The 13,255-nt window shown below is 40.1% G+C and overlaps 1 protein-coding gene across 4 annotated transcripts in view; it reads left to right on the plus strand.

Moving 5' to 3' along the window:
* The window catches only part of GAD2 (glutamate decarboxylase 2), a 56,234-nt gene that overhangs the window by 9,330 nt on the left and 33,649 nt on the right, over positions 1 to 13,255 (plus strand). For 2 of the 4 annotated variants that reach the window (XM_073334284.2, XM_073334287.2), the window contains 3 exons: positions 1,205 to 1,295; positions 2,159 to 2,271; positions 7,763 to 7,878. In XM_073334284.2, the coding sequence (XP_073190385.1) occupies positions 1,205 to 1,295; positions 2,159 to 2,271; positions 7,763 to 7,878 (320 nt within the window). Of the gene's footprint in view, positions 1 to 1,204; positions 1,296 to 2,158; positions 2,272 to 7,762; positions 7,879 to 13,255 lie in introns of those variants that run through there. The other 2 variants (XM_073334285.2, XM_073334286.1) reach the window with 2 other exon arrangements.

A 13,255-nucleotide genomic window follows, 5' to 3' on the forward strand; every position in this document is an offset into this window, starting at 1 on the left:
TGTCCCTGGATTATGGGATGGGAGGAATTGGATTTTGTTTCCAACTACTAATCCACGCTTACTTCCAGCCACAAAGCCCAATATTCAGCCTTTGTGTGCTGTGAGCTGGGGGGGCATGTGGGTAATTCTCAGCACAATTCTTTTAGCCATGTGTATGTGCCTGATAACAGACCACGAGAGACTAGGAGATAAGTTTTCTCTTGTTTTTTGTTTGCATTTCCTCAATCACCCTGCTGTATTTTATGTTTCCCATGTGGTCAGTACCAGTCTGCCAGTTGGGTTAGGACAGGTGTTTTCTAAGCAGGAACGCTTTCCTTTGAATGAGATGATATTTACGTAATTGTTAATCTTTCAAAATTCTTGCTGGTAGCAAAGCCATGTAATTCTAAACAGGAGGGCAGGACATGACTAGTCAAGTGAGCTCTATGAGTTATTTGTATTCCCAGTTTTAATAGCTCTGGGCATATTTTTGAAATAAAATATCTGACAGGAGGTTAGAAAAATCCAGAAGTCGGCGAGAGAAATCTTGTAAATGGACTACTCATCCCATTGAATATATTTTCATGCATCATTCCGACATAGCAGCAATGTTCCCTTTTGTCAGGTTTATTTAAAATCACAATTACTAGGAAGCTCTGTTATTTATAATTGTATTCTGACAGCAAAGAAATGCCCAGTATTACCACAGTCCATGCCATATTTGCACAATCATCAGCCTCTGAGTCATGTTCAAAGCAGTCAGCAAAGTGTTCCATTTTCTCGTTTTGCCCTGTCTTTTATAATCATTAGCCATTCATCACTGATGTTGTTATAAGCAGTGGCAAGCGCCTCAGATGGTGTGCTATGCATGCCTTTCAAACGTAGCCCAAGCAAAAGCAGTCAGTGACAACATGTGACACACATGCAGGGGCAAACAGCTATTTGAGTGCAGCAGCATCATGCTAATTTTCAATACAAATGGCAAGAGCAATAGAAAATGATAGAATTTATAATTCCTAGCTCTACTTCATTGTTCCTGTTTTACTTATTTTGAAATAAGAAAGGGGAAAATAATCTCCCCATTACAAAAGAGCTGTTGTTGTGTTTCACACATTGATGATGCTTGTCCATTGTGTAAAAATCCTGAGATAAATACACCAATCAGTATTGAGCAATTTCATTCTGCTTCCTCAGACTTCTGATACATTTTTTCCATTTTATGCAGGGCATCCTAGATATTTCAATCAACTTTCAACTGGATTGGACATGGTTGGATTAGCTGCAGACTGGCTGACATCAACAGCAAATACTAATATGTAAGTAGCTGAATTTGCCACTATTATTATCTAGGCTAATTTTAAAATTAGATTCCGCAGTATTTGCTGTAGCTGTAGGTAAAAGAAAGCCTTTTATGTGAAACTAGCAGGAAAATCATTTGTCTGCCTTTTAAATTTTAATACAGCCAGCATGTTATTTTAAAACTGTTTTGTATGTTGTCGCCCATAAAAAAAATTCATCACGTAAATAAAATGACAGCTCTGATAAAATTCCTGCAAATGAAAGGGGAAATAGTTTTGTATTTTGCAAACATAAATAAGTAAAATGTGAAATGGAAACATAAACAGCTGTTGTTATATAAATAGACTTGCTTACCAAAGAACCCGACCTTGCAATCCGGACTCCGGTGGGTTAGTGCCATTGGTTTCAGTGGGACGAGCCAAGTGGCGAAGGGCTGCAGGGTCAGCCCCAAAGTTTATTTCTAAGGCTCCAGGCCCACAAAGTGTGGTATGCTCATGATTTTCTTTGTGCACTGTGTCCCATTGACTTTATTTGCATGTGAAGTGAAAGGCCTTGTTCTGGTCAATAGCTCTTGAACGCATGATAATAATGTGAGCCCCTGTCCTGCAGGAAGCTGAGCAAGCTCCACTCCTGCTGAAGTCAATGGGAGCAGAGTCCTCCGCACCTCACGGGTGTGGGGTTCTAAACAGTTAAACTTCAAGGCAGAAAGAAAGTAATCAAATATACTGCAAAATATAGTTCTCTGCACTGTATGCTGATACAGTATATATACATAATATGGATGCAGGGTTTGACAATGGAAACAATTGTGTAGATATTTTAAGTAGTAAATTAATGTTTTAAATAAAAAGAATAAAATATGGCCATTACTGCATTTCAGGTTCACCTATGAAATTGCTCCAGTGTTTGTACTTTTGGAATATGTCACGCTAAGGAAAATGAGAGAAATGATTGGCTGGCCAGGGGGCTGTGGCGATGGGATATTTTCACCTGGTATATGACATTTCAAGCTTTCTTTGTGTTTCAGACTATACTGTGACAGACCTCATAACTAATCTAGCTAAAGAGTCAATACAGTGAAATCCACAGTTTCAAGAGGTCACTCACTAATAACAACCGCTGTCCTCTGTTGGATAAAAGTACTGCATATTTATGAAATTCAGGGATGTGATTATTAGGGATTTTAATGTCTGTCACTGTTGAATACTCCCTTCAAGCAAATTTATGCTGCATTATGAACAGCAATAGTGGTACATGGAAAACATAATCGGAAGAGACATTTGCCCTGCAGTTCTGCTATGGTCCTACTTCCTTATGTATTACATAAAATAAAATAATATAGTATTACTAATGAGACAGAGAAACACTCTGATGCCCTCCATCATTACAGTAGAAATTTAAGTGAGCAGGAAAATGTAGCATCCCTATCAGTAAATACAAAGCCTGGCCAAGATCCTGCAAATCCTTATGTATACGAATAATTTTACACAGGTGAGTTGTCCTATTGAATTCCAGGGGACTGCTCATGTGAGTAGTTATTCAAGTGTGCAAGCACTTGCAAGATCAGAGCCCTAGCTGCTTCGAGGCAAATCAATAAGTCAAGAAATGAGTATGATTAATTATAGAGGAATCATTGTCAGTGCCAAGCACTATTTCCCTGAGATGTCTCATATTTTCAGCATGCCATTTAATCTTTTGCATTACACTCTTCTTCACTTCCCATTTTACTCTGAAACTTTATTATTTAAAATTACGTATGTATTTATCTCCCAAAGCTACAGAAACTATCCAGAAAAGGGACAAAGACTTAGCACTCTATAGATTACCTTTGTCAATTTCACAACAACAGCATGACCTCTGGGGGAGGAATCTGGTCTGGAAAGAAAGGTTTAGTGGCCTCACGGGGTGGGGGGGAAAAGATGTTTTGACTATCACCCGATGAGTAGACTGCACAGCTAATCATCACAGGTATTTCTGAGCCCCCCCATGTACACTGAGTGTGAAGTTCATTCCTGTGCAGAGGACCAGTGCAAAGCCCACCTCGCATGCCACTCAAGAGGGCTTAAGTAGGCTCTTGGGCCTTGTTCCGGCCCTTTGCACAGGAGTGAATTTCAAACATAGTGAGAGCGGGAAATTTATATTACTTATTATTAATGAGCATTTAAATAGCACTATATGAATCTGACCTAATTCCTACTGAAGCAGGGGGAGTTTTGTTCCATAATGCACAGGAACCTGCTGCTGTTCGTGGGTATTACTATGCCTGCTCACAGCCAAAGCACTTCACATACAGAATGTGAAAACCAGAAGAGGGTTAAGTAGGCAAAGTGAGAGACTGTAAACTGCAGTGCGTTCAGCAATAGTGTACAGATAGGAGCAATTCCTTGATTACACTATCGTCACTTTCCTTCTCCTGACATAAGGAGGGAGGACTGGATTGTGCCTTGCTGAAAGTCAATATTATACATGGCTCTATAGCTATTTGTAGACTATGGGTCGAATTCAGCCTGGACTATGTTGGTTCAATTCCCGTGGAAGACTCTGGACCAAATCAACTGTAGTGTAATTTACATGTTGGATGTTAAGGTGGTCAGAGAATGAGTATAAGTGTTAAAGTTGTGTAGCTTGCACTGATTTGACATTCGGTGGGTTAGCAAAGCAAGTGTAACATTCAGCAAGTGGCAAATGAGGTGGATTAGCAATCAACAAGAGGGTATTATTATTTTTATTTATTGTTTGTATCATGGTAGTGCCTGGAGGCTCCAATCAAGCTCATGGCCTTGTTGTATGGGGCACTGTGCAAACATACAGTGAGAGACAAGTCCCTGCCCCAAAGATCTTACAATCTAAATAGAAAAGACAGACAAAGAATGAGAGGGGAAACGGAGGCACAGAGTGGTGAAGTAACTTGCCCAAAGTCATATAGCAGGTCTGTCGTAAAGTTGAGAACAGAAGGCCATTAGACAATGCTGCCTCCTCTAAGACAAGGAAAGATAAGATGAAGCAAAGGGAATCTGCAACCAGGTACCACTTAAACCCACTCACGTCTATTTTCTGACCAACTTTACACTCAATGTGCAACTTACACCATTGTTTATATCACATCGGAATTTGTCTCATTGCCTCTAAAAGCTTCCTCTAGGTCAGAGGATTTCACCATGTCATGGTGCCATACTAGTTAACAGTATGTCCTACTAACTAGCTGTATTCTGCTACTCTAGGTTTCATTTGTGGGGTGCTCATTGTTTCTGCTTTGCATACAATCCCTTCTTCTACACCTGAGATGTACTGGATGGTTGGGTTTGCCTTTTAGCTAATTGTTCTCTGCACAGCACTACTAATCAGGAGGTGGCACAAAGAAAAATGCTGTCTCTGATTAGGGAGTTATTGAGCCTGTGTGTACAGTGTCTGCATTCACAATTAGAGCTGGCCAGGAATTTTCTGATGATATATTTTTGCATCAGAAAACATTGAGTAGTCAAAACCAAAACTGCTTGTGGGAAAGGATCAGTATTGATGAATTTCCTGATTTGAGAAATAATTGGAAAAAAAGTTTTGTAATTGTCAAAACAAGACACTTCAACACTTTCAAAACAAAAAGTTTCATTTTTCAGTGTGAAACAATGTTTTGTTTTAAAATTTTTGTTAATTTACATCAAAAAAGATTTTAAAATGTAAAAGGTCAAAACTGAAAAGAAAAATTTCAGTTGACCTGATCTAATTTTTTTTTTCTGATGATCTGGTCTCAAAATGTTTTAAGATTTCACTTTTTTTTTCCCATGATTCAGGATGGAAAAAATTTTGAAATCTCGAAAATTCTTGTGGGGTAGGAAAACCATTTCCCACCAAGCTTTTAATCACAACTAATAAAACAACTTTATAGATTCTAAAGACTTTCTTGTTCAAACTACATGATGGAGCAGCCCTGTTGGAGTGTAAAAAAGCCTAGTACAGAAAAGAGGATTAATAACAATACTGCTTGGACAGTACAAGCCAATGGACAAGGCAATACCGATGTGGATGGTAATTAGGCATATCCTTATTACTAGATTAAAAGAGTAGCACAATTAGGTAGAGGGCCTGTTTCAGTTATGAAGTCTGGTAGGTGGTTATATGAGGTGGAGTGACCCACAAAACATACACCCAACTGGAGAAATCCTGGCCCCATTGAAGTCAGTGGAAGTGTTGCCATTGATTTCAGTGGGGCCAGGATTTCACCAAATGGGTCAAATTCTGGAAATATGCCGTTTAGCCACAAAAACAAGGCAGCACCCCTATGTATAGTCCTCCTATGTTCAAAATAGGAATCTTCCTTCCCTGTGCAGAGGAGAAACTAGCTTCAGGGGAAAAGGAGGAGTTTTGGGTAGGGGCTCCACAATCCCTGGTTTTATGGAATGCACATATACACACTGGTCATCTGGAATGTAGTCTTGTATCATTCATATATGATTTCTGATCAGAGCAGATTACTTGTTTATACTGTACTTCACACTTCTTAAGAAGCAGTAGCTATTGTGCCAGATCCGCTTGTTTCGGCAATAGTCAAAACCATCTTTGTCTTTTTCCTCTATGTCAGGGTACTGTACCATCCCCATTTAGTTCTAATCCCTGCATCTCCAAATGAAAGAATAGTTTTATATAAAGCTCTCACTGCTGTGAAGAAAAGTCTCTAACTCCATCCATTCTCTGCAATTGACCATATACAGACCTGATTTTGAGCTGTACTTTTGCAGGTGTCTTTGGCACCCACAATTAATTATGGGCATAAAAATGTGTCTGCAAAAATGAGAGCCTAGGCTGAGGCCCATTAATAAATGTAATTCTAAATGGCTAAACAATAAAGGGAGTGATAGAAACAGTCCGTTGATGTAGGAACTCCTACATTCTTAACTTGGTGTTGACACTAATTCCATTTGTTGCCTTAGACAAGTTATTTAGACCAAATTTCTAAGACTCAGCTGCCTTAATTTAGGCATATAATTCTACAGTGAGGCAACTGAATACTTTAGGCATGTAAATTTGGCCTTCCCTGCTTCAATTTCTTCGTTTGTAACAATGAGCATTAAAATACCTACATACCTCACAATGCGTTGTAAAGAATAAACCATTTACAAGCCTGCTTCTGCTCTCACACCAGTTTGATACCGGTGCAACTCCATTGACTTCAGTGGAGCTAATCTTAATTTACACCAGTGCAAGTGAGATCAGAATGAAATGCACGTCTTATAAAGACTGAAGATTAGTCTTAATTTAAAGAAAAACCCTGAACTAGAGTATCAGTTAGAAAGGGAGATACAAGCACAATTCTTGGCATACAGTGGAATAGTATACATAACTCCTTGTTCACTGTAACAAAAAGTAAAAGTCAAAACAATGTGAAATTTACCAGACGAAGCCCCAGCTGGTGTAATGTGATGTAACTCCATTGAAGTCAATGGAGTTACCCTGATTTACACTTGCTTACAATCTGCCCCACCATTTTTAAACCTAAAATATAACAATTAAACAGATACAGAACTATTGTAAAACCTGCAGCCGGGGTGCATTATATCCCATAGTAACAATGGGTTGTTGGGCTATATCCAGGCTATATATATATATATCTTGCTGAACTACAGGTCCATTTTACCGAGCTTTTAAAAAGAAAAGAAACCAAAGAGCACCTTTTACTGTGTTTCTTGTGTCTAAATTGTTTAATCTAAGCATTAGCAACTGAATTATGTAGATCAAAACATAGTTCAGCTCTAGACAAGGTGTATCAATCTGACACTTGAAACTGATATTTTTAATCAATGTATGAAAATGATTTTGATAGAATATTGTTAGAGAAATTTAATCCCTCCCCATCCCCCAACACCACTGTGGGGAAAAAAAATCCTTTCAGAGGGCAGGGTTGTGAATAGATTTTAAAATAAAAAAAACTATTGTTGGACTGATGTTCTTTTCTTTTCTTTTCTTTTTTTCTGGTTGCCCTAATGCTTTGACCTGGTGGTATATCCAGGACACTGGATTTGGGACAGATGCTGGAGTCTTTGAGGGCAGAGAGTATGTCTCTCTCATGTGCCACTTGGCAACTTTTCCGGTGGTGTTTTACACGTTGAAAGAGGCCCTTTGCCTTCTCACATATGGGATCAGAGCATCACATAAGAATACAAATTAGCAGCATGTGCAACTGTTCTTAGGAAAGAGATGGATATGTTTGGAAAATGGGGGGAAGTGGCACCCAGGAATGGGGAGAGGGCAGAAACCCATGACCCCATTTTGGCCAGCTTAACTTTTCACATGCGTCCTTACCTTGGGGCGTGGGAGGGGTGTTAATAGATCCATTTGGTCTATGCCCCCCAATTAGAGGAACAATGAGCAAGAACCATTCATGCTCCCTTGCCTATGAACTTGAGTTGGAAAAACTGTAACAAGAGTGTTTGTATTAAAATGATGTTAATAATGCATAGAAAAAATAACAGTGTATTACTGTGGACTCCAGGTGGTGCCATATCTAACATGTATGCTATGTTGATTGCACGTTTCAAGATGTTCCCAGAAGTCAAAGAGAAAGGAATGGCAGCTATTCCCAGGCTGGTTGCCCTCACCTCAGAGCATGTATGTGTTTCTATTTTATCCAGTTTGTTAAACTTCTTTTCTTAATTAAACCAGGACAGAAAGAATACCCTAGCAAGGGATTTGTAGCTACCTGGCTTCATTTCTGTTATACTCTCACTGGTAATAAAAAGGGATATACTGTTGTTACATGAAGGGATACACTGAATGCTTGATATTGAAATGTATGATATTCTAAAGCAAGATCTATAAATCACTGTGTCTTTCTGGCTTTCACTTATCTCAGTGTAAATTTTACTGCGAAATCCAGTGTGACTGAGCTCAGAATCAGGCTCTATAACACTCTGGCAGTGATTTCTCTGTTTATATTGCTCTAACAGAAATAGCAAGTCTCTGTAAATCCAAACATCAGTAACTGACACTGTTCCTACTATAATTTAATAACAATGTGATAACATACATGAAGACAGTGATATTTAAATGCCATACATGCAGTAGAATAAATATCAGATCTATGCTTGCTGCTGAACATGGGGGATAGGCTGAGTTTACCATTGATTTATCAGCATGAACCAAACCCTGAGTCCAGCTTCTTTGGCAATAAGGGATGCATATGCCCTAGGCACTTGCATAAACTGGCTGTGCACTGAGCTGACCAGTGCTAGGATGAGGGGAGGTGGCTTCACACATGGGATGGGTGAGGGGAAAAAACCACAACTGCCCCATGTGTGGGAGAAGTAGTGAGTTTCCCACTCCTGTCTCTCCCCATGGTGGAATTTTCTTGGCTTTAGCGCTGTATTAACCTCCCCATGTAGGAGAAGAGGGTGGAAAGAGAAGACAGGTCATGCTCCCCCTCTAGATTTCCCTCCAAGTGACTGCTTTAAGCCGAGGGCATCAGCAGGGGCGCTGCACATGCTCAGTGCCTCCCCAGGCCTCATCCTCAAAGACATCAGTGCCATATGTGGCAATGTGAACAGTCAAATTTGGGGTGTCCACCGTTGGGAAGGACAAAGGGTTAAGTGGCCTCAAAGCTGCTACATGGATGTCTGCAGGGAAGGTCCCTTTCAGGATCTGTGTTTGCTCCCATGTCTGCAGAGACTAGATGGTCCTGCAGGCTCTATACAGCAGAGCAGCTGGGCTAAGAATTTGGCCCCACAGCAATCAGAGAGAAAAATAATCCATAAAATAATAATGACTATCCAAAAAGGCCATGCGGCAATGGATACATAATCAATAGAAAACCAGGAACCCAGCAAATTCTTACAAACAAGGTTGTTTAAAATAATAATTCCCTCTGGTCACTATGTAATCTAACAATATTTCATAGAACTGGAACAGTAAACAATTAATCAAATCTTACTATCAGTCTCAAAATAATGAAATGAGCCTTAACATCATTGAGTTTTCATGCTAAGGGGCAGGAATATTGCTACTTAAAGTGACTAAAATGTATTCCAAAGTCAAGTGTGTTGTCAAGGCCACAGTATGTAATATAATCCCTGAGAGCTGATAGTTATATTATTAAATGGTCTTAAATTACAGTTATTGCCCCTTCCACAAAACAGCTGCAAAACCACAGATAACAATGCAGAATCCCAGTTTCCAGGGATCAAACTACCCTGTGAACTATAGTTTCCCACAAAATATCCAGTAGTATGCCTTTTACAATATTGCTTGATGAAACTGAGTTATTTGAGTCCTCTAACCCTTAGTTCATTACACAAAACTTGCAGGTTTGGGTGCTTTATTTATTTATTTTAAAGTATAATAGAAACGATTCCAGAAATGTCATAGTCCCAGCGGCATAATCCTATTTAGAATAGAAGTGTTGTTCAGAATCAGAACAGACTCGGGGATTTTTGGATGTCAGTTAGCACACCCAACTGGCCACCTTGTCCATGTAATACAATTCAACCTGACGTTAACTTCTTTCTGATTCAGCAACATGCCATTACCAAGCAGTGTTGCTACAGGGCGAGCATTCCACACACTCTGCCCCTCTATTTGTGTTTATGATGGAATAGTAAACCCAGGTATAAAATTGCTGTATATCTTTAGGTGAATAAAGATGGTGTGTCTGGAAAAGTAAAAATCCAACAGGAGCAAATCCAAGACAATAATATCAGCACAAGCAGTCGGAGTCAGTTCTCATTTTCACCAACATAAATTTGGAATACCTCCATCGTTACATTAATGGAGTTACTCCAGGTTTACACTGAAATCACAGTCTGGCCCCTTGAGCCAATGAATATTCAGACATCTAGTGTATGCTTCAGTTAGAAGACCCTTTGTATTCTGTACAATATTATGACATACCTTTGACTCTGCATCACTTCTATTCCATCCCACCATTTAGGACACTGCTATAGCTAACCTACAACTTTATGGGTCAAATTCAGCCCTGGTGTAGCTCTATTAAGATGCACTTGCTTACACCAGGGTTAAATTTAATGTTATATATTTACTGGCACAGCTTTCTCGAGCCAAATGCTGATCTCATTTGCACTAGATGTGGAGTAACTCCCTTCAAGTCAATGATGTTGGTTTGAGTCTGGTGTAAGAGAGAGGAGACCTTGTAAATGGATCCTTCATAGGTAAAAATCCTGGATGTCACCCATTATATTCCATTTTTATATAACTTTGCAAACCCAATGAAAGTCCAAGACTTAGAGCCACTTCCTTGGTTCCATTATGTCTGCTTTGTGCTGTTCTGGCAATGAAAAGCAGACTGAACACTGCTTTAAGTGTTTAGCTAAGGTGTTTGCTTATGTACTGTAGGGAGCATCGTATAGGCCAAGGAAAGTGGGGATGCCCAAAACACCTTTGTGGTGCATCAATTCCCATGTGCCAGAACAATCCCCTGGGGACCCTGGCATTTGGCACAACTTAGAGCAGCCCTATGGTTTCTATAAATTGCTTCTTGGGACTGGACTGTCACCTCAGGATCAGGTGTGTGTTGTTCCCCCCGAACCCCCGCTAAGCTGAAGTTGACATCAAATGCCTGGTCCTGTAGATCTGGTCCCAGGTGTATATTTGTGCACACTCCAAAGCAAATTGTTACGTATATGATGCAAACTGAGAACAGTATTTTGCACCGTATTTGTCCATATAGCTTTGCAGTTGCACCTTATACTGTAACTTTGGGCCAGATTCCTTTTTTCAGTTACACGTGTTTAAATGTAAAACTTTTGATCTGAAAATCACTGGGTTCTAAATACAAAAATAAAAAGTTACAGTGAAAAAAACCAGGTTAATGGTATTTCCCCTTATTCAACCAAATAGTAGAAGGATAAAGAAAAGAGACGCTAAAGATAAACACCTATGGATTGTTCTAAGCTCATTCACATTGGCTTCACACCACGTTTGTTCCATTGATTTCAGTGGAATTACACTAATATAAAGTGAGATCAATCCCAGGCTCTCAGCCATTACAATGATTTAAGAGTATGTAAGTAAATATCCTTCTTTGTTCCACATAATGCAAACTCAGATTTAAGAAGGGTATGAAATCCAGCTAGATTATTTGCTGAGTTAGCTCACGGAGGAATGCATGGCCTAGGGTCTGAGCCTGCATTTCTTGCAAACCCCAAAACCTTAGGGATCCTCAAGGACTGCAAGTTTAGGCCCTAAAAGGCTTTCACTTAATCTGTGGTCTTGAGATTAATTAAGGGCTATAGGGTCTCCTCCTAGGGTTCCAGGGATAAAAAGCAGCCGTGTCTGGGCATGGGTGACAGAAGAAGAGTACTGCCTCCACGTCATCTCCTCTCCTCCAAGCCTGCAGGAGTTTGGAGGGTAAGATAGTGCTAAGTGTCAACTTACCCGCTGCCCCATTCCACTCTGCCCAAGAAGGACTCAAGGAAAAATGGCAGCTAGAGTAATGACTGGCAACATGGCCCAGGGGCCCGGAAGGAGTCAGCGGGAGGCTGGGAGCCAGTGTGGAGGCCCAGGGCCTCCAGAATATCCTTGGCTTCTGCACATCCTTCAGATCCATGTAGATCTGCTGATTTTAGAGGCGGTCAATCTCCTTCCCTTCCCCCGCCACCCACCAGCACTTCTGCATGGGGGCAGAGGTCACCTCGTGCTCCAATAGTCAAATTTGTAGGTTTGTGGGAGTCACAGAATTTCCTGTCACATGCTTGGGAGCAGTGCAGGGGGTTATAGCTCTGATTACATCCATTAATTGTAATGAGGACCAAAGTTGGCACTGTAATGAAAACCATAGGGGTGGAGCTGTTCAAAACATTTTCTCCTCAATGCTTTTTTGGCTGATAAATGATGCTTTGTCAAAGCTGAAACACTTGGCAGCATCCTAGCAATTCTGACAAAGCTTTTGCCAGTAAGTTTCTGGGGTGCAAAATGGTCACTTCCAGAGAGGAAGGAATCAACCTTTTTGATCCAAAAATGGACATTTTGATACAATTTTGTTTCACAAAAACATTCTAAAGTTTTGGTTTTGTTCCAGTGTACTGAAAACAAATTTCCAAATCTCAAATACTGTCATGAAATGGAATTATTGTTCTTCAGCGAGCTCTCCCTAGGAGATAGTTTTCCAGGCCCTGCTCCACAGATAAGGCTCCCAGAGGTAACACGTACATGATGGTGTTTTTAGGGAGAGATTTGAGGATACTGGAGACTAGGGTTTTCATTTGGTGCCATACAGTATGAAGTTATTCCTAACCGGGATAGTTTCTCCACTAAATGCATGGCAGAGTACTTATTCCTCTAACCATGCAGAGGAAGCGGGCAGAGGTTGTGTTTTCCATCATCTAGAGAAAAGTAGCTTTCTTCCCAACATAGAAATTAAGATCAATTTTAACGCTCTGATTGCCGTTTCTTTTTTGATTACCTCATACATAAGGATTCGAAAAATTGGTGGGCTTGATTGAGGAATAACTCCGTTTAAATCAATGTATTTACATCGTATACCAGCACAGAGTCCAACTGAAGTAAACGGGGCTCCATATGGACATAGGAGTCCACTCATACTCAGATCAGATTGCAGGATTGGGGCCTTCCTGCCAACAGCTCCAGCTTTGATTGCTTGGTTTCATTTTCAGACCTGTACAATTTCTCCTTGGAGCATTCCACAAATAAACCAAAGAAAACCAGGTGTTGGCCTTGGACTTCGTTGCATGAGGAAGGCTTTGTGCAGATACATTATTTGAAATGTAAAAGGTAGAAATATTTGCATGTCAGGGAGAGGCATAGAATTATGATAACTAATCCTCCCCTAACATTAACAAAATACCTGCTAACCTTCTAGCAGCAGCAAATATAACACCACACAAAGACACATATCTTACTTCAGTGTGTTTAGAACATTTATGTGACAATAACCAGCATGCACATACCCTGGGAGGATTCCATTTCGATAGAGAATTGCAATAAATGCTACCTTTTGCTATTAGACATTTACAGT

This window comes from Lepidochelys kempii, chromosome 2, assembly GCF_965140285.1.
Source record: "Lepidochelys kempii isolate rLepKem1 chromosome 2, rLepKem1.hap1, whole genome shotgun sequence".
Taxonomy (NCBI): Eukaryota; Metazoa; Chordata; order Testudines; family Cheloniidae; genus Lepidochelys; species Lepidochelys kempii.